This window comes from Acinonyx jubatus, chromosome E3 (assembly GCF_027475565.1).
Source record: "Acinonyx jubatus isolate Ajub_Pintada_27869175 chromosome E3, VMU_Ajub_asm_v1.0, whole genome shotgun sequence".
Classification (NCBI taxonomy): domain Eukaryota; kingdom Metazoa; phylum Chordata; class Mammalia; order Carnivora; family Felidae; genus Acinonyx; species Acinonyx jubatus.
Genome location: NC_069398.1, coordinates 32,471,002 through 32,492,681, shown reverse-complemented (window position 1 = coordinate 32,492,681; position 21,680 = coordinate 32,471,002). Strand labels below are relative to the sequence as shown.

Below are 21,680 nucleotides of genomic sequence, written 5' to 3'. Positions count from 1 at the left end.
CTTTCTCTCTCGCTGTCTCAAAATAAATAAACTGAAAAAGAAAGTAGTAGTCCCAGCCTTCAGAGAGGAGCACTATTAACAATGGAGTCGTTCGTGGTTAAAGGAACAGCAGAGACTGCGTGAGAACTTGCCACGCCACCCCCCATGCCCCTGGGTCCACTTTTACACGCATTACAGGCTACCGCTGTTAACAGTGCTTTACGGTATCCTTCCAGAAACGTTCTCTCCACGTGCAATACGCAACATGCACTTCATACGTATGTACTATGCACAGGAACTGATCTTTCTCGATCATTCCAGATAAACGGGCTCACGCCATCCCCACCATGCTGTGACTCCATGCTGGATTCACTCCTCTGCTGGGGATCGGTCTGCATTCCCACAGTGGGAGCCATCTCCATTCTTTTCAGCCGCTGCGGAGCATCCCAGGGGATGCACTTCCGCCAACGTACGTGCTCAGTCCTCGAGAGTGTGGTGCCTCCCAGTACTTGCCACTTGCGGGGCACTGCATGAACAGCCTCGGTGGGTTATCGGACGCCACCTTCACAACGTCCTCATGAGGCAGGTGTCACTCTATATGGCGGTCATGGAAACACGCTCACGACACGTGGTAAGCGAGCAAAGCACACTGCAGAGCAGCACATTTCGTGTCACCTTGTCTTTTTAGAAGAAAGCCAAGTCAGCGTGTCTGCAAAGCCACGTGGACTTGCATGTAAATAAATAGAAAGGACACACAGCAACCAGAATGGGGGTTGCAGCTAGGGCAGGATATTGGGAGAAGGCAGAAGGCGGCTTTGGCTCGTCCACATACTTTCAGACTCATTTTTTGCAGTGACTATGTGTTTAAATATATGCTTACCAATATACAAGTATATAAGTACTTAAATGTATGCAAATATACATGTACTTAAATATGCAATACATAAGTTGATGGATACTGTATAATTTAATATTTATTCGTTATTCATAAAATTTAAAACATTTTTAATAAATTTAAATGAGTCTAAAAATTTGAAAATATGTATTTAATATACATTATATCATGTAATATTAATATATTTCATAAAATTTGTAAGAATTTGAAAATAAATTCAAATACAATTTTTTAACTTTTTGATTTTGAAAATACTTATTGAATATAAATTATACAATGCAATCTAATAAAATTCATTAAAATTTTGAAAGAAATTTAGCTTTAAATTAAAAAACATTTCATAGAAATTATAAAAATGTAATGTTTAATATACTTCATAAATTTTTAAAAATTTTAAAAAGTAAATTTAAATTTTTCTTTATTTTTTTAATATAATTCATTGTCAAGTTAGCTGACATACAGTGTATACAGCATGCTCTTGGCTTCAGGAATAGATTCTCACGATTCACTGCTTACATACAACAAACACCCAATGCTCATCCTGACACGTGCCCTCCTCAATGCCCATCACCCATTTTTTAAACATAAATTTAAATTTCTTTAATTCAAAAACTTTTTTGGTAATATAAATTATACAGTGTAATATTTAGTTCAATATAATTCATACTTTTTTTTTAACTTTTATTTATTTTGAGAGAGAGAGAGCATGAGCAGGGGAACAGCAGACAGAGGGAGAGGAGAGAATCCCAAGCAGGCTCTGTGCTGACAGCCTCAGATGCAGGGCTCAAACTCACAGACCATGAGATCATGACCCGAGCCTAAATCAAGAGTTGGACTGAGCCACCCAGTCACCCCTAATTCATAAAATTTTTTAAACAAGTTTAAATATTAAAATTTTTTTTTATTTTAAAATATTTAATATAAAATACACAGTGTAATACTTAATATACTTCATAAGATTTTTAAAAATTTAAGAATACATTTAAAGTATGTTTAAGATTTTTAAAACTTCAAAAATATTTATTTAATATAAATTATATAGTGTAATATTTAATTTAATACACTTCATAAACTTTTTTTAAATTTAAAAAGCAATTTAAATAATTTAACTTTAGAAACTTAAAAATATTTAATATGAATTACATAATTTAATATTTAATAGATAACTTAAATATACGTACTTAAATGAAAATAAACTTGGAGGGGGGAAAAGGCAACCTGTAAGAATAAATACAAATCATCGGGAAAATGCTGAGCAGGAGGACTAATGGGGCCACGGATTAAAACGCAATTAAGCTACACTAAGTTAAAATGGTCTGGTGCCAGGATAGAGACAGTCCCCTTGATGAAACACAATTGAAATCTCGGAAGCAGACGCACATATATGCATGAATTTAACAGCTTCACACAGCGGTTTTCAACGGCAGATAATGGACATCACTGGCTAAGTATTCGGGGAGGAATCACCACGTACAGGAGAAACGAGAGTTAGAAGAAAAGTTACCTATTAAAGGTTAAACCACAAAAGAAACAGGAGAAAATACGGGTGACTGTTATCCCTCAACCTGGGGAAAGGAAGACCTTCCTAACCATAATGCTTAGGATAACACCCATACAATTTAAAAAACAAACCAACCAACCTGTGAGATTTCACGGAATATCCTTTTGACATCAACCAACAATAACAGTATAAAAATAATAAACTGTTACTTGGCCTAGGGAGGGTACCGGGCAGCCTGAATTTACTGTGCCCACCTCACAGATGGGGCAACTGAGGGTCAGGGAGGAGACAGGGTCCACGCACGGCCACCAGCTTCTTCTCTTCCTGGGTGGGGGCCTCAGTCCTCTCCCTGCAAGGCTCTGCCCCTCACAGGCTGGGCAAAGCTACCCGGAGATCCTATGCCTCACAGTCTGAGGTTATGGGGGTAAACCCTGGCCTGGCCACTCAGGGGCCACAAAAGCGCTGCCGGCTGCATCCCCCTCGGTGTCCATCTCCAGTGACGCCCGGGGCAAGGATGCTGGATCCTGTGGGTACGCCTCCCGTGCTCCATATGGGCTCAGAAAGTGTGCAGTGAGGGAACCCGGTCGCCCTTTCTGGGCTTGGTTTGGGAGCTTAGGATGTGGCAACACCAAAGGGGGTAATCATTAAGTCCTGAGCCTCGGCTCTGCCTCCGTGCCCAGGGATTTAATTTAGCAACTGGGTACTACGTCCCACGCACCATTCTAATCCCTCTCCGTGGGATTTAATCCTTAAACACACAGCAGGGGTGAAGCGTGGAGGGTCACAGCTCACTGGAGGTTGGGCAGAGTCGGTGCTGCAGAGCCGAGGAGTCGAGCCCCCTCCCCCCCCCCCCCCCCCAGGATTAAGCCGCATGCTCTACGGCCCCTCTAGACCTCACTCTGCCCGTGTGCCAGAGGAGGGGCTCCGACTGGACAACCCCGAGAGTCACCCCGGGTCCCTCCGGCCAGCCGGGAGCCCCCAGGCCGGGTGGGTGGTACTTACCATTGAGAGGATGACCAGGGCGGGGAAGAAGCCCATGATAACATAGCAGAGCAGCTCCACGAGCTTGTACCTGGTGGGAAGACAAGCCATCTGGGCCTCGGGACAGCGTAAGGCTCCCCGTGCTGGGTAGGAGGGGACCCCTGACCAAGTGAGGAGGGCTCCACCCTCTGCCCAGCACTCCTCGGCTCAGATGCCACCCAGCTACACGCAGCAGGTGCTGGCGGAACTGGGTGGTCCTGGTTTCCGCCCTCGCGAGGACAGGCCAGGATTGCCAATGCTGAGTGTGGCACGCGTGTGGGCGCTTGCCACGCTCCAGTCCGGATGGCCATTACCATGTCATCTGAGCACCTCCTCCCGCTGGGCCCAAGCAGCCGCCTTCCATCCACCCGAGTGGCCACATCGACTGACACCTGCGTGCCAGGAAGTCAACTGTTCCCTTTTGCTTCTCTGTTTCTTTCCTCACCCGACAACAGGACGGAAGTAAAGGGAGTCCCCGTCATCTGCTAACCCGGTTTAGGGAAGGTGGGCAACACGTGACCCACAGGGCTTTTTCAAAAACTTCTTCAGATTGACCCTACAGGCTGTGGCCTTGGGGCCATCCACGGGCCTGAGCCCCAGGATGTCAGGCAGAGCAGTGCCGTCACACTTCGGAGTCATCTTGGGGGGGTCTCATCTCCCCAGGAGCAGGGAGGAGGCCCCGCCTCCCCTGGGCTCCCACTCCCACCCCCGCCCCCCCAGCCCTGGCTTACCGCTCATGGAAGAAGAAGACATAGACGGTGCCCACAGAGGCCATGATCCAGACCAGCCAACGCATATGCGAGGCCCAGGGGCCCAGCTCCCGAAGGTTCAACCTGGGAGAGAGCCGAGGGCACAGCCTGAGGGGGGTTGCTCCCTTCCCTGCCACAGGAAGGCTGACCCCGGAGAAAGCCTGTGCCCTAAGGCTCCCCAGAAGGGCCACGGGCTGTCATGGAAAAACCCGAGGAACGCTGTTTGGTACGTGCACACGGCTCAGAAAGGACATCCATCACAGCACGGACCACACGGGAAGAGCCAGAAGGGGAAGGGGGACTGGTTATCAACTTCCTGCCTCTCAGCTCCAAACCCCCACGTTCTGCCTGTTCCGAGATAACGGAGACAAGGGAGCCGGACCGAGTCCGTTCTTCCCCGGCCACAGGCACGATGTTGGGCTTTGTCGGGGAGTGCAGTGAAGACGCTTCGCAGGAGGAAAGGCTCTTCCTTCCGGACCCCTGTGGCCCTCCCACCACATTCCCTGGGGAGCAGGCTTTTCTCTCCACTGCTCGGCCAGGCTGTTTCCCCAGGGCGAGCTGCCTGGCGGGGCACGGCTTTCTCCAGCACTTGGCCTCAGCCGTTCTCCAGGTGTTGACCTGGGTGCCGGCGGTACAGCGGCAGGTCCCGGATGCTGCAGGCCCGTGGCCCAGGCCAGGGGGCTGCTCCCTGCACCCTGTCTTCAGCCCCACACACCTGCACACGGGGCCCCCTCCCCTGTCAGGGACCCCCGTCCAGCAGTCTGATCTTCACCCTGAGCAGCTGTCTGCACGACTGAACCGCACCGAAACGCTCTAGGTTCCCGCAGGGGCCTCTCTAGCTGCTGGTTCCAGGAGCACCCAGCAAACAGCAGCTTCCCCGGCACAGAGCAAGTGCTGAAGCTCGGTACCTCCCGTGGCTGGCCTCCCCCGGCACCCCAGAGGGCTGATTTCCAGCAAGCCGCACCCACAGGCCCCTCAGGAGCTTCTCTGCCATCCCGTGCGCAAAGACCGGACCCTTTTTGGGGCGCCTGGGTGGCTCCGTTGGTTAAGCGACTTCAGCTCAGGTCAATGATCTCACGGTTCGTGAGTTCAAGCCCTGCATCGGGCTCTGTGCTGATAGCTCAGAACCCGGAGCCTGCTTCGGATTCTGTGCCTCCCTCTTTCTCTCTGCCCTTCCTCTGCCTGTGCTCTTGCTCACTCTGTCTCTCTCTCTCTCTCTCAAAAACAAATAAACATTAAAAAAAAAAAAAAAAGACCAGACCCTTTCCAATGAGGTGGGAGGTCTGCCCTGGACGGAGGGACAGGTCCATAGTTGTCCCTTATATCTGCCGCTCCTGGCTTCTCTGGATTTGTCACGGACGCTGGTTAACCAATTCTCCACTATTCCGATCTCCTATGATTAATTCTTTATACCAAATTATCCGTCAGAGCGGTTTGAAAATAGAACCATCTGCAACTAGGTGCATACATCTCCAAGGCATGCTGGCAGGTGTTGGGGCGGGGAGCGAGTGCAGAACAGCAGGGCTGTATTATCTGCACATGTGAAGACAGACCTGTAAATGCACAGACACTGACCCGAGTCCCTTGTCGACGGGGACGCGGGCGCTCCATCTAGAACGGGGCAGTCAATGATGGTCGTGGTTTGGCAGGGGGGGTGGGGGAGGGGCAGAGGGGTCCTTTCACTTTTTTCTCGACTGAATTTCTTGAGTGAGAATACCTTATGTAAAACCTCTGCCCTCCCTGTCCCCACAAAAAAGCGAGTGGCTCAGAGTCCATGTGTCATTTTAAAGAAGTTAAGTTGGATGTCCATCGACTGACAAATGGATAAAGAAAAGGTGGTAAATACACAGGAACATTACCCGGAGATCCGAAAGATTGACATCTTACCATCTGCAACAACGTGGATGGAACTAGAGTGTATGTATTATGTTTAGCGAAATAGACAAAGACACGTGCGATTTCACTCACATGTGGAATTTAAGGAACAAAACAGAGGAACACAGGGCAAGGGAAGGAAAAATAAGATAAACACAGGGAGGGGGACAAACCACAAGAGACTCTTAAATACAGAGAACAAACTGAGGGTTGCTGGAGGGGAGAGGGGTGGGGGATGGGCTAAATGGGCAAGGGACATCAAGGAGGGCACTTGTTGGAATCAGCACCGGGGGTTATATGTAAGTGACACATCATTAAATTCTATTCCTGAAATCTTACTACACTATATATTAACTTAGATATAAATTAAAAAAAAAAAAAAGTTAGGTCGGGGCACCTTGGGTGGCTCAGTCAGTTAAACATCCGACTCTTGGCTTCGACTCAGGTCACCATCTCGGGGTCGTGAGATTGAGCCCCCAATCGGGCTCCGCACTGGGCACGGAGTCTGCTTTAGATTCTTTCTCTCCCTCTACCGCTTACCCTCTCTCTCAAATAAATAAACAACAACAAAAAAGAAGTTATACTAAAAACCTTAAAGGTAAAAATAAATAAATAACTTGACTCATTACCCAAAAGAACCATCAGTGAAGATCTTTCTAGATCTCCAAACAGACACAACATAGGCCAATGGGTAGGAGAATGAGTAGAGATGGGATGGAGGGCGTGGGCGGACGAAGGGATAGAAGGAGAATGGGCTAGTATGGAGGTCAAGGGCGAGGAAGGAGTGAGCATCAACCACATTTTTTACTAAAATATCATAGAGAATTTCAACTTGACTTTAACAGAAGAAAATGAATCCTTCCCCCGCCTAAAAAAAATGTGCTGAACTTCCAACAAATATTTCTGCTTTTCTCTTTCTACCATGCCAGAGCCCTTCAACCATCTTCTGCAACCTTTATTTAAGTAAAGACTGTGTGCAGGAATCTTACATGTGGACCCACATCCAAGCTATCAAAAACAAACACAAAAAAATGGGGTTTCCTGACTGAGGCAAGGATGGGGGGAACCACGGTCATTCACACCCCCACCCCCCGTGGTCCTCTGGGTACCTCCAGGCCTCCGCAGAAAACAGCTTGAGAACCAGAGCAATTCAAAGAAAAGTACCCACCAGGGGCGCCTGGGAGGCTCAGTCGGTTAAGCGACTGACTTGATTTTGGCTCAGGTCATGATCTCGCGGCTTCTCGGGTTCAAGCCCCACATCAGGCTCTGTGCGGGCACCACGTAGCCTGCTTGGGATTCTCTCTCTACCTCTCTAGCTGCCCTTCCCCCCCCCCATACTGTTTCTGTCTCTCTCAAAAATAAATAAACTTAATTTTTTCTTTTAATTAAAAAAAAAAAAAGTTCCCACCAAAGGAAGGTACACCACCTGTCCCATGTCCCCTTTTCACCAGGCACCCAGGTGGTCAGTTTTCCAGCCGGGAAACTGGTCACCAACCTTCTCTATCTCCCCCCTCTCATCCAATCGACCCCCGCGTTCTGCTCATTCTTCCTCCTGAACGGCTCGCAGACCCAAGGCACGTTACCCGCTCCCCTCGTTCACGGCACTTAACCACCGTTGTGCTTCATCTCCTGGCTCGGTATTGGGACAGCCCACGTCTGTGTTCCCTGTGAGACCCTAAGTCCCATAAGGGGAGAGAGCCGGTACCTTGGCTTACGGCCTTATCCTCAGCCGCCGGCACAGGACCGGGACAGAGCCCGGGCCCAGTCAGCCGCAGCCGGGGGTAAAGAAGAGAAACGCAGGGATTAAATCAGCAGAGGGGAGGACAGTCCACGGATCGTTCTAGAAATCCATGTCAAAGATAGTTACTGCAGCCGAGCACCAAACTTAGCTCTGCTCCACTTGGCCACATCCAAAAGGAAACCTGACATCGCCTGGTTCCTGGCAACCGCAGGTGGTGCGCCGGGCACACCGGGGCTGACCACAGCTGGCTGCGTGGAATGAGCTCCCTCCTCCTGTGGCTCCTGGGGTCTCTCTCCTGCTCCTGGCCTGCTCCAGCAGGCTGCCCCTCCCCCAGGACCTGTGCCTATTCTAGAAGCCTCCAGACATATGCCTGCCCACCTGAGCATCCGACGGTCAGAAGCATACTGGTTTTGGGGACAGAAGCAGGTCCCCTCCTGTCCTGAAGCCCAGCTGGTCATGGGGCACCGTCTGCCCCGTCCCCAGGCAGGCAGCAGCAGGGCTGGTTTCTGGGGCAGCTGGGGGGGGGGGGGGGAGACCAGCCCAGGAAACCTTGGCACTTGCACCACCACCCACCTTCGGCGAGTCTGTCTACTCAGTGCCCTGCAAGCGTCTTTTCAATCTGTCCGTCCTCTCCACTCGACCCCCATGGCCACTCCTGGGGTCCAGGCCGCCCCCGCTTCTCCCCTAGGTCCTTGGGTCAGCCTCCCCTGCACCTCCACGCTCCCAAGACAGCGACCCTTCGGTCCAAACGATAAGACCACATCGAAGCCCTGCTTCAAACCCCCATCACCCTGGAGAATAGCCCGAGCAGCCTCCCATCTACACTCCGTTTGCCTCCACACTGGTATGAGAACAGCCAGAAAACCATGGTTCCGTAATCTCCCCAAAACCTGGGCACCACGCAAAGCCTGCCACAGGAGCATGGACACCTGAGGTGCGGCCCCCAGAACACTGTCCGGCAGGGAGAGTAGCGGGTGGGCGGCAACCGTGACTCCGTGGGTCTCACCAGGCACGTGCTCCGTGGAAGAAGCAGGATCCGAAAGGACGAGGACGCCACTGACGCAAAATAAGCAATCAGGCAAAACTATCGTATGGCGACAGGTGTCGGGGCTGTGGTAACCTGGAGGGGGACGAGGGCGCTGGACGTGGTCTGCTTCAGCTGGGTGCGGGCCGCTGTGTGTGAAATCGGCTTATTTTGCACAGGGACACGGGTGCACACTCTGCAGGCACGGCACCTGCACGAGGCGTGTTTCCTAAAGCAACAGCCTTTGTGTACACACACAAAACCCACTCATCAGCACACATAACGAAAGAGAACGCCTCACTTATGACGGCCAAAAAATAGAAGTTTCCTAGGCAAGCGGAGCTCAGTAAGTTAAGCATCTGACTTCAGCTCAGGTCACGATCTATCTCACGGTTCGTGGGTTCGAGCCCCGTGTGGGACTCTGTGCTGATAGCTCAGAGCCTGGAGCCTGCTTAAGATTCGTTGTCTCCCTCTCTCTGCCCCTCCCCTGCTTGTGCTCTGTCTCTGCCTCTCAGAATAAAAAAAAAATAATAAACATTTAAAAAAAAGAAAGAGGGGTGCCTGGGTGGCTCAGTCGGTTAAGCGTCCGACTTCAGCTTAGGTCACGATCTCACGGTCCGTGAGTTCGAGCCCCGCGTCGGGCTCTGGGCTGATGGCTCAGAGCCTGGAGCCTGCTTCCGATTCTGTGTCTCCCTCTCTCTCTGCCCCTCCCCCGTTCATGCTCTGTCTCTGTCTCAAAAATAAATAAACGTTAAAAAAAAATTTTTTTTTTAAAAAGAAAGAAAGAAATCTCCTAGGCGAAAACAGAACGAACCTTCCCGTGGCTCCCCACCCTTCAGAAGCCCACACGCACATTCTGAGAGCGGCACACCTCCTCCAGGCGGCCCTCCCAAGGCCCCCACGCCACAGCAGCACCTCCTCTGAGCTCCCACAGCTGCACGCACACAGGGCTGTCTTACCACGCCATCACTGTCCTGTCCCAGATGTCCATCCACCAGCCAGACCCTCGGGGTCCAAACGCCCACCGTCACCCGGCCACACGGTATGCATTCACCAACCATGAGTGCAATGGCTAAGCCGCCTCCCCAGACTTGTAGAGCATGGCCTGAAGCTTTTTCCCCCAAATTTTTAAATGTCTATTTATTTTTGAGGCGGGGGGGGGGAGAGTGTGCAGGGGAGGGGCAGAGATAGGAAGACAGAGGATCCAAAGCAGGCTCCATGCTATGAGCGCACAGCCCAGTGTGGGGCTCAGACTCACGAACCATGAGATCATGACCTGAGTGGAAATCAAGAACTGGCTGCTTAGCCTGACTGAGCCACTCAGGCGCCCCGGGTGTGGCCTGAAGCTTAGTGTTTATTTCAGAACTTTCCGGATTTACTACTAAATCAAGGTGGAAAACCCCGGGTCACTCGCTGGGGGAGTTTAAAACTGATACCATGTGTGGTGATCTGGCAATAGTTAACCAAATTACAAAGGTTCACTCCCTGCCGCCCAGGAGTCCAAGTCTCGCATTTATCAGACAAAGATCAGGCTTGACCACACAAAGCTGCTGTTTTTGTAGGTCAGAAAAGGCCACGTCTCAGCAATTCATACGATTTGAGCCAACATATCCATGTGTGTGTGCTAAATGATACACAAACAACAAGATTCACTGAGGTTCTGTCTCTCTTGGCAAAGGGGTGGACTGTCCCACTGCCATAAATACCCACATACAGGGGACGGCCAGGAAACAGTATGTTGCTGTAGAAAGAAATAAAAGATTGGGAAGGGGCGCCTGGGTGGTTCAGTCAGTTAAGCGTCCTCCAACTTCGGCTCAGGTGATGACCTCGCGGTCTGTGAGTTCAAGCCCCACGTCGGGCTCTGTGCTGACAGCTCAGAACCTGGAGCCTGCTTCAATTCTGTGTCTTCCTCTCTCTGGTCCCCCCCCCAACTCACGCTTTGTCTCCCTCTCTCTCAAGAATAAATATACATTTTTTAAAACTTAAAAAAAAAAAACAAAGAAAAAAGAAAAGATTGGGAAAATCTTGGGGCATCTGGGTGGCATAGTCAGTTAAGCAGCCGACTCTTGACTTCGGCTCAGGTCATGATCTCGCGGTTCATGAGTTCGAGCCCCACGTCGGGCTCTGCGATCACAGCACAGAACCTGCTTTGGATCCTCTGTCTCCCTCTTTCTGGCCCTCTCACGCTCGCACACTCTCACTCTCTCTCTCTCCCTCTCTCTCCAAAATAAATCAACGTTAAAAAAAAAAAAGGCCGCATTTCAATGTACTAATGTCGAGAGGTGTCCCTGGCAACATTACCAAGAACAAATGCAATTTGCAGTTTGTATGGTATCCTTCCCTTTTGTTCTAAAAGTTGGAGGAAAAATAGAAGTATAAACATATAAATTTACAATATCACTACGCACGTATGTACGTGTGCACACATTTGCTCTTTTAGCACAAAGTAACTCTGGAAACACACACAAGAAACTGGTAATACGTAGTTGCTTCTAGAAGGAGAATGGGCAGAGGGCATCTTTCTACCCACACCCTTTTGTGCCGAGCCAGCATGTCACCCAGCCAAATACAAAAAGAAATTCAGAGAAAAGAGAAGAAGCCAGCCCTTCCCGGGAACGGCACACAGATGCTCACCAGGGCGCGTAGGAGGCCGCTATGAAGAAGTAGATGACCATGCGGTCGAACATGTGCAGGCAACGTTCCACCATCCTGGAGCAGAGAAGGGTCAGGGTCAGGGTCAGGGTCAGGGTCAGGGCCCCAGAGCCACGCCCTGGACAAACATGCTTCCCTGCAGGTGGGGAAGAGTCCCGGCTGGGGGCGGGCTCACCTCTACCCAGCCACGACCCTTGGGCTTCCGGGTCCCCATCTGTGAGTGACCAGAGGTTTTCAAACCAGGCTCCCCATGACCCTGGGGGTTGAATGGAGAACCCCTGCAGGTCTCTCGGTGGACCCCCCTTCTCCTGAAGGGTAAGGATGGACCCCCTCGCCTGCACTTGAATCATGGCAACTCTGCATTTTGGCTTTTTTTTTTTTTTAGTTTATTTATTTTGAGAGAGACACACACACATGTGTTCACATAAAAAAGAGAAAGAGAGGCGAGCAGGGGAGGGGCAGAGAGAGGCGGGAGGGGGGTGGTGGGGGAGAGAATTCTAAACAGGCTCTGGGTTCGTCAGCACAGAGCCGGATGTGGGGCTCGAACTCATGAACCACGAGATCATGACCAGGGCCAAAATCAAGAGTCAGACCCTTAACTGACTGAGGCACTCAGGCACCCCTGCATTTTGGCTTTATACACTGAGCATTTCAAAAGATTTCAAATGATGAACGAATTTGGTGGTTAAAACAAAATGCAACACCAAAACCATGTGCCCCCCGCCGAAAACTATGTGCTCCCTCTGACCTCAAAGACCCTCTGGGTCCTGGCATCCTGGTTCAGATCCAGGCTCTGGAGCCGGAAGGCCTGGGTTCGAGTCCCAACCTTACCACTTATGGACTGTATGACCTTGACCTAGCTCCTCACCATCTTTCAGCCTCGGCTCTCTCATCTGTCAAGCAGGGAGGATACCCGCAGCCTGTCACGGGCTGGCCGTGAGGGTTAAGTGAGTTGGTACTTTGCACGCGTAAGAAGAAGTACTCAACAAACACTGGCTGTTTTTGTTGTGACCTCACGTTGAGGAGCAAACTGGAGTCCTCCATATGTTTGCCCGGTGTGGTAACCAACCTCCAAAATGGTGCCCGAAGAGCCCCACCTTCTGGTAAGCCCACCCATGTGCAGCCCCCTCCCACGATGAATAAGGCAAACACATGTAACCAACAGGGGGCTGCGGAAAGGATGGCGTGTGATTTCTGAGTCTAGATCCTAAAAGATATTATCGCCTCTGCCTTGTCCTCTTGGAACACTAACTTTGGGAGAAATGAGCCACATGTCTGTGGAGAGGCCCATGTGGGAAGCACTGAGCACCCCGTAAACATCCAGCAGCAACCTGCCAACCAGGTGAGGGAGCCACCTTGCAAGCGGCCCCAGCCCCAGCCAAGCCTTCAGATGAGAGCAGCCCCGAGGCCCAGCACCTTGACTCCCCCAGAGATCGAGAACCACAGGCAGGCAGTTAAGCTCCTGAGATCCTGACTCCAAAGCTTTGGGAGATAGCCAAGGTTTCCAGTTACTCAAAACCTCTGTGATTTAGGGTCATGTGTTATAGAGCGATAGGTAACTAATACAAGGCGTGGTTCTGTCCAGCAAACTTCAGCTCTCAATAAATCCGACCAGTGATTCTATATATGGTTTAACTTCACGTCTCCCTAGAAATAAAAGCGGTAACAACAGCTAGTCCGTATAGGGCAGGGACCATAAGCAGAGCACTGGTCTAAGCAATTTGTGACCAATAACTCTTTAATCCCGCCTGGAAGATAGGTACTATTATGTTCATCCACTCCGTGACAGACGTGGACAGCCACGGGCCACACAGTGACACCACTGGTTATGCGGGCAGTAACTTCAACACACAAGAGGACACACAGTATGGCTGCTTTATATGAGGTCCCCAGAGGAGTCAGATTCACAGAGACAGAAGGCAGGATGGGGGGTGCCAGGGGCTGGCGGAGGGGTGGGGAATGAGTGTTTAAAGGGGACAGAGCTTCAGTTCCAGAAGATGAAGAAAGTTCTGGAGATGCTGGTGGTGACTGCACAACCATGTGACTGTGTTTAATGCCCCTGAGAGGGACACCTAAGCCTGGTCAAGATAGTCAATTTACATTATGTGTATTCACCACAGTGTTTTTAAAAATTAAAAGCAAAGAGAGGCGCCTGGGTGGGTCAGTCGGTGAAGTGTCCGACTTCAGCTCAGGTCATGATCTCATGGTTCGTGAGCTCAGGCCCCGCATCGGGCTCTCTGCTGTCATCACAGAACCCTCTTGGGGTCCTCTGTCCCCCTCTCTCTCTGCCACTCCCCCACGTGCTCTCTGTCCCTCAAAAATGAACATTAAAAAAAAAGAAGGGGGGCGCTTGGGTGGCGCAGTCGGTTAAGCGTCCGACTTCAGCCAGGTCACGATCTCGTGGTCCGTGAGTTCAAGCCCCGCATTGGGCTCTGGGCTGATGGCTCAGAGCCTGGAGCCTGTTTCCAATTCTGTGTCTCCCTCTCTCTCTGCCCCTCCCCCGTTCATGCTCTGTCTCTCTCTGTCCCAAAAATAAATAAACGTTAAAAAAAATAATAATAAAAATAAAAAAAAAAAAAGAGGGGTGCCTGGGTGGCTCAGTCGATTGAGCATCTGACTTGTGACTTCAGCTCAGGTCATGATCTCACGGTTCAGGGGATTGAGCCCCACATTGGACTCTGCGCTGAGCTTGGAGCCTGCTTAACATTCTCTTTGACACTCTCCCTGCTCACTCGTGCTCTCTCTCTCTCCAAAATTAAAAAGAAGAAGGGGCGCCTGGGTGGCGCAGTCAGTTGAGCGTCCGACTTCAGCCGGGTCACGATCTCGCGGTCTGTGAGTTCGAGCCCCGCATCAGGCTCTGGGCTGATGGCTCGGAGCCTGGAGCCTGTTTCCGATTCTGTGTCTCCCTCTCTCTCTGCACCTCCCCCGTTCATGCTCTGTCTCTCTCTGTCCCAAAAATAAATAAAAAACGTTGAAAAAAAAATTTTTCAAAATTAAAAAGAAGAAGAAAAAATGAGTAACAAATAAAAATAAATACAAACCCCAGACTAACGCCTACACCACAGAACTACTGAAGAGATCAGGGGTGATGTCTGCACAGGACCCGGAACCCGGGGTGGTGCCCACAAGGGTCAAAGGTCATTCTGACGGTCCGAGGATCTCTTGGAACGACCCTGGGAGCTGGGGGGCTGGCTTTCCGAGGTGCCCACAGGGGAGCAAACGAGCCTCATGTGGGTGAGGTGATCTGCCCAGGCGGGATCCGGACCCAGCCCGCAGAGGCAAAGATCACCGCCCCGGGCCCCTCCTGGCTCAGCCAGCCACGCCCCCTGCCCTGGCCACCCCACCTGGCACACACCCCTCCCATGGGCCAGGCGGAACGCACCTGAGGTGTCTCTTCTTCCAGGAGATCGTGTGGAACACAGTGGACACCACGAACAGCCCACAGAGGCCGAGGCCGTAGATCCAGGCAGAGATGGTCTCCCAGTCATCATCCGACAGGAAATAGAGGTTGGAGCTGCCGAGGATGCTGGGAATGATCCAGAGCTGGAAGCAGAGTGGAAACAGGTGTTGCAGGACCAGCCTCCCATGTGGAATCCGGGGAGGGACGGAGGCCCCGAGCCTCCTTGGGCACGCCGCTCACCCTTTCCTCTAGATCCATGCCGCCCATCGGAACCTCCCTCCGAGGTGGTAACGTCCCAGACCCCCACCATCCGATACGGGAGCCACCAGGCACAAGTGGCCGCTGAGCACTCGAACCGTGACTGCAGCAGTGAGGTAGCGAATTTTTAATTCTATTTCGTGGCGATCGATCTCAGTTTGTTTCAGCAGCCCACGGAGCCGGCAGCCACCACATGGGGCAGCACAGCCCTAGAGAAGGTCACGGTACACACGTAGTCCCCGCCTCCTGAAGAAAACGTCCCTCCCCACCAGGTCCGCCTGGAAAACCCCTCACTCGTCACATCCTGGTTTATCGATCACTTCCCGAGAGAAGTCTAGAACTCTCCGAAGCACTGGGGGCGGGGAGTTCCAGAACATGCGCCCAATTCTTTGTGCCGGGAGCACTGTTTCTAAAGAAAGGGTCTCTGGCAACACCAGTCAACAGAAGGATAACACCAGTCCCAGAGGTCATTTGAGACGTTCTGGCAAGCCACGTTTTTAAAAGGAAAAACAGGTGGAGTTAATGTCAATACTTTATCTGTTCAGCCCGACAGGTCCACAAGACCACGTAATTAACATACATATTTTGAGGAGACATTTTACATCCTGTCTTTCCTGCCAGGTCTTCCCGAGTCGGTGCGTATGTCGCACGCACAGCACATCTCCAATCAGACAAGCTGCACGTCAAGTGCGCAACAGCCACATGGGGCCAGTGGCTACCGAGCTGGACAGGGGAGGTCTAGGTCTTTCGTTATTCTCAAAGGGATCCACTGCCCAGAGGGTTTCTTAGGCGAGGCTGGGGTGGAGTCGGTGAATATTCCAAGCAGACGGAACATCGTTTGCAAAGGAATGGAGGTGTACCTTCTATCCAGGAAACAGCGCATTCAGGTGCTGGAACCTGAGGGGAAGAGCGTGGCAGTGGGAGGTGGGCCGACACATGAGCTAAGACCTGCCCGGGAGCTCGTAACGGAGTCCAGATGCTGTACAGGTACTAGGGAGCCACTGAAGGTTCGAAGAGCAAAAAGGGAGGCCTGCTCAGCACCACAGTCCAATTTCCCCAAATGGCCTTCCCTCGAGATCCCACTCACTTTTCCAAGGGCCACAGAGGACTTGATGTCAGCAGGGACATCACCGTGGAACGGAGATGTTGAGTCTCGCCAAGGGCAAAGAGCCTGCCTCCCCCTGCACCTGGAAGCGTCCCCCTCTCAGCTCTCGGCCCCCCAAAAGCCAACTCACAGCATGGGTGGCACAGTTGGCTGCATGTTCGTACTCGGTGGGCTGGTACCTCTTGTGGGCGGGGACTCGGTGGTTCATGAACCTGGAACGAGAGACATAATTCTTGGAAGCTGGGCCAGGAAGCCAGGAGCAGCTGTGGTCACAGGATCCCCAGGAGGCCTGAAGACCAGGTCCCTCTCAGTGGGAAAAAAGATCCCTCCCCTCCCCATCGCCCCTCCTCTGCCTCTCCCTCCCTTCTTTCCCACCCCCTTTTCCCTCCCACCTTCCTCCCCCTGCACCCCTTCTTTCCTATCTTCCTCCTCCCCTCCCCCTCCCTCTTCGCCTTCCCATCTCCCTCCTCCCCCTCCCCCTCCCTTCCTCTTACACTTTGTTTGGACTACCCAATACTTTGTGCCTAATCCCCAGTGTGGCATTTGTTGCACAACTTTGCTAAATACAGCGTTCTCTTCATTTCCTGTTGCTCATTTTCCTTACTGACACACAGACAGCTCCCCATGGGCACAGCCCAACCCATTCTTACTTGCACACCCACCGGAATAACCACCACCCGGGAGGGGGCTGAGCTCAGAAAGCACCCTTAGGCCCCCTCCCAGTGACTCTCTTCCCTCAAGGAAATCGCCCTCTGACACTGTCCTCATAGATTAGCTTGGCCTGCTCTTGAACTTCCCATCAATGGGATCACACAGCACAGACCCTTCTTTGTCTGGCTGCTTTGGCTGCGAGACTCATTCATGTTGCTGGACGCAGTGATGGACCGTGTTCATCGCCGTACGGAATTCCACACACAGTTATGCCCCCCATCTACTGGACGTGGACTTTCCAGTTTGGGGCCATCGTGGGGAACTCTGCCTCGTGACCATCCGTGTGCACATCCTCGGTGACCATCTGCCCTCACTTCTGCCGGACGCAGATGCACACGTGGAACAGCCAGTTGACTGTCTTAAGCAATATGCACTCCTGGTGTTCCAGAGTCCTTGGGGAGATTCCTCGGCCCCTCCAGTCTCTCCTTTATCCCACAGTGGAGCTCCGAAAGCACAAAAGGAGCCCATTTCACGGAGGGAAAGCTACCGCGATGAGGGTAGGGAGCGACACCCCCAGGGGGTCCGGCACTCAGCCTGGGTCCGGCAGGCAGGACTCCGCACGGGGGTATCCAAATCAGGCTGGGAAGGCAGGCCTGGCAGGGCGGGGAAGGGGCGTCCGAGAGCCGGGGGGTGAGGTCTGCAAGCACCTGGCTGGCAAGCTGGACCAGCCTGGCAGGGGTCACCTCCTTGGCCCACACGGGCTCAGGATCAGGAAAACGGGCAGTTCCCCCGTTCGTCTCAGACTCACACACCGAGCTTCTGTATGCAGCTGTCGTGCTAGCACAGCTCACCGAGACTTTACCGAGCACTTTCTATATGCCGGTACCACACCAGTGCGGATCACAGAGCATTTATTGAATGCCTTCTGGGGGCTGGACCTATGCCAGTGAAGTTCACAGGGCATTTATGGAGCAGGTTCCATAGGCTGGATCCATGCCAAGTACACTTCACTGAGGATGTGCCAGCGCCTCCTCCGCCATACAGACCACAGAGCACCTATTAAGCACTTTCTGTATGCCGGCTCTACACTCAGAACACGGGACAGAGGGTTGAGACGAGCTCCTCAAGGAGCTCACGGTCCAGAAGGCACGGGATCCAGGCAGAAATCCTGACACCGCGTGATTAATGCTTCTCGTCCTTTCGGGAAACACTGGAGAACACCTACTACGTGCTGGCTGGGATTAGAGGAGCAGCACAGCACAGGGTGAAGGCTGCGGAGAGGGGAGAGGGCTCCCAGGGCACAGACTCAGCACGACGCCTGAGGCACCTGCCTCCGCAGCACACACCGCAAACAGATGTTGAGGGATGACGGAGGAGTTCACCAGGCGGAGAGGAAAGGGTGCTCCTGGCCCGGGGACCGGCAGACGGGAGCGTGCAGGGCGGGTGTGGAGGCTGGAAGGCTGGGGTGTCTCCCAGGGGCTGACATTGCCATACGCTGCCATCTGCCTGACACGCACCGCCGTCTGGTTTTCCTGTGCTGGCCCCTCGGCACCTGGACAAGTCTGGGGGTCCACGGCTGCTCCCCCCACCCACCTGCCCTGACAGCTGCTCTCCACCTGCATCAGCTGGCGGTCACTCCACCTGTGACAAGGCCAGCGTCCTGCTGAGCCCGTTACACAGATGAGAAAACCAAGACCTTACACAGCAAGCCCCAGGGCCAGGCATCTGAGCAGAGCTCGGTGCTCCAGGGCGCCAACCCCCACAGAATCTGACACCCATGCAGGGGCAGACTCGACCCCGGAGCTGAGTCTCTGGGCTCAGGGTCACAGAGAAAAGGGTGGACTCACCCCTGCAGCTGGGGACCCCCCAAAAAGCACAGCCTCCCCGGGAGGCCGAAACAACCAGCCCATCAGCTCACCTTCTCCAGGAAGAAGCTGTCAGTGGCCAAGAGTGGGTTAAGAAGGGATACTTAACAGGACAACAAAAGCAGTGTTACGGGCTGGATTGTATCTCCCCCAAATTCCTACGTTGATGATTCTAACCCCCAGGACCCCAGAAAGTGACTGCATTTGGCAACAGAGCCATTGCAGATATTATCAGTTAAGATGAGGTTCCCCTGGAGGAGGGCGATCCCCTGGTCTGTTACAACTAGGGTCCCCGTGGGAGGAGGGGTGACACAGAGTGGAAGCCCACGTGACGGTGATGGCAGAGACTGCAGTGACGTGTCCACATGCCAAGGGACACTGAGGGTTGCTGAAGCTACCAGAAGCTGGGAGCCAGACACAGAGGCTCCTCCCTTCAGAGCCTCCAGAAGGAATCCACCGTCCTGACACCCCGATTTTGGACTTCTGGCTTCCAGAGCTGGGAGACCAGATTTCTATATGTTTAAGGCCACAAAGCACATGGTCATTTACTACAGCTCTAGAGACACGAACACAGGGATGCACGGTGTTAATTTTGATAGATTCTGCCCCAAAGCCCCCCACGGCGCTGTGCCAACTGGGCGAGGGGGCGGGCAGAGGTCAACTGGGCAGGGACACAGCTGACGCCTTTCTCCAAGGTGGGAAACCAGGTCTGGGGCTGAGGAAGTTCCCGTCCACCTGTCGCCGACTTTAACAAACACCAATAAGCCGCCCACAGTGCCAGCCTCACAGGTCCAAGAGCGACATTGCGTTGCCGCGGTGACCCATGATGGGCAATCCCTTATTTGTTTCTGGTTCCCACAAAACCCTCCTTGTCTCTGCCCCACGCTGCAGCCACTGAATGGGGAGAAAGGTGGACAGAGAAAAAGGCCGGCAGACCAGGCCCCGGGGCCGGGGGCAAACACCCAAGAAACAGTTCCCACAACCCTCCAGAACCAAGAACTTTTTCTTTACCCTCCTTGTGGCCTAATTTTTTTCTTTCTTTCCTTTTCCTTTTTTTTTTTTTTTTTTTGCTACTCTGTGTTATGAGTTTGGGCAAATGTAGATGGGCGTGTGACCACCACCACAATCAAGATTAAGAACAGACCCCTTCGTCCCTCCCAAAATGCTCACACGCCCTGGGGACCCAACACCTGTTCCCGGCCCCATTACTGCTGCTCTGCTCTCTGCCCCAACAGCTTTGCCTTTCCAGAATGTCGTGTAAATGGAGCAACACAGTCATACCACAGCATGTTGTTATGTTTTTTACTTTAATATCTAAAAAGAATTTATTTTAATTTTTTTAAATATTTTTTTCATAGAGTATCAGAGCATGAGTGGGGGAGGGGCAGAGAGAGACACAGAATCCAAAGCAGGTTCCAGGCTCTGAGCTGTCAGCACAGAGCCCGACGTGGGGCTCGAACCCATGAACCATGAGATATGACCTGAGCCGAAGATGGACGCTCAACCGACTGAGCCACCCAGGCACCCCAGAAAGAATTTATTTTAGAAAGTCAAAGCACATTCCCAGATGAAAAGAAACTTTCCATGACAAGCAGGGATTTACTTATTTATTTAAAATGTGTCTAAGACAAACACGTTTTATACAAGAAGAAAACAGACCCTCCTAGATGGTGTATTCCCATTCTTGGCAAATTGTTTTCACAGCTTCCATTCTTTTTTTCTTTTTCCTTCTGTATAGACTTTTCACTGCTGAGCACTATTCCACTGTCTGGACGTACAACAGCTTGTTTATCCGTTCCCCAGGAGAGGGATAAGGGAGTCATTTTTAACAGAGGAAACACAGATAAAATATAGAATGTTCTAGAACAGAGCTGACAGTCAGATAGCAACCTTCAAGATTGGGGGAAGTTTCTCTTAAAAGAGTTGATATCCCCAGCAGGCTGTCACTAGTTAAACTAAAGGAGGGAAAGAGGCCCTCCCCTCTGGAGAACACAATCCCCATTCTGCGGCCAGCCCTACTGCTTAGATAACCACGTGGGCATGGCATTTGTGGGGTGTGGGGAGGGCAAATCCACGAGGAAAGCTCCCCGAGTCAGAGCTGGCAGGGAGGCAAGGGCACAGGCTGAATTCCCATCCTGAACAGGACAGAGCAGGGACTTTGGAGCTTGGCACAGCTGGGTGGAAAATCTCTGCACAGTCACTGAGGTGCTCTGAAGCCTAGGAGAAGTTACCTAATGTCTCTAGGCTGCAGCTCCCTTGCATGTCTAAGGAGAAACTACTACCTATCCTACAGATACCAGGAGATAATACGGCTCAAGAGCCCACGCGGGAGTGCCTGACACGTACTGGTGCTCAAGGAATGGACATTCTTTTTGCCTCCTCCTGGAAAGCCCCCAGAAAGCCCAGGTACCATTTTCTTACTGGCAGCTGACCCGTCCCAGTACCTCACATTAAAGCCCACCACATCAAAAAGAAAAAAAAAATAATAACAAAAAAAATAAATAAATAATAAATAAATAAATAAAATAAAATAAAATAAAATTTTAAAAAAAAAAGGGGGCGCCTGGGTGGCTCAGTTGGTTAAGCGGCCGACTTCGGCTCAGGTCATGATCTCACGGTCCGTGAGTTCGAGCCCCACGTCGGGCTCTGTGCTGACAGCTCAGAGCCTGGAGCCTGTTTCAGATTCTGCGTCTCCCTCTCTCTGACCCTCCCCTGTTCATGCTCTGTCTCTCCCTGTCTCAAAAATAAACAAAACGTTAAAAAAAAAAAAATTAAAGCCCACCACATCCTTGCAAAGTAGATATGATTATTCCAATTCGGAGATGAAGCTATAAGAGGTTAGGCCAGTTGTTCTCAGCCAACAAAACAGCTGCCCACCCTCCACGGCTTCTCTCTCCCCCAGTTCACCTCTCCACGCTGCGTACCTGCCAAGTTCTGTGGCTCTAGTTATGCAGATTACTGTGTT

General features: G+C 51.9%; 1 protein-coding gene across 2 annotated transcripts in view; it reads right to left on the bottom strand.

Moving 5' to 3' along the window:
- RADIL (Rap associating with DIL domain) overlaps nucleotides 1-11,493 on the bottom strand; it is a 94,250-nt gene extending 82,757 nt beyond the window's left edge. For both annotated transcript variants that reach the window (XM_027042321.2, XM_027042324.2), the window contains exons 1-3: nucleotides 11,419-11,493; nucleotides 4,127-4,228; nucleotides 3,378-3,447 (exon numbers count right to left, since the gene is read on the bottom strand). In XM_027042321.2, the coding sequence (XP_026898122.2) occupies nucleotides 3,378-3,447; nucleotides 4,127-4,148 (92 nt within the window). In that variant the 5' untranslated portion in view covers nucleotides 4,149-4,228; nucleotides 11,419-11,493. The remainder of the gene's footprint in view (nucleotides 1-3,377; nucleotides 3,448-4,126; nucleotides 4,229-11,418) is intronic.
- Nucleotides 11,494-21,680: the final 10,187 nt, after the last annotated feature.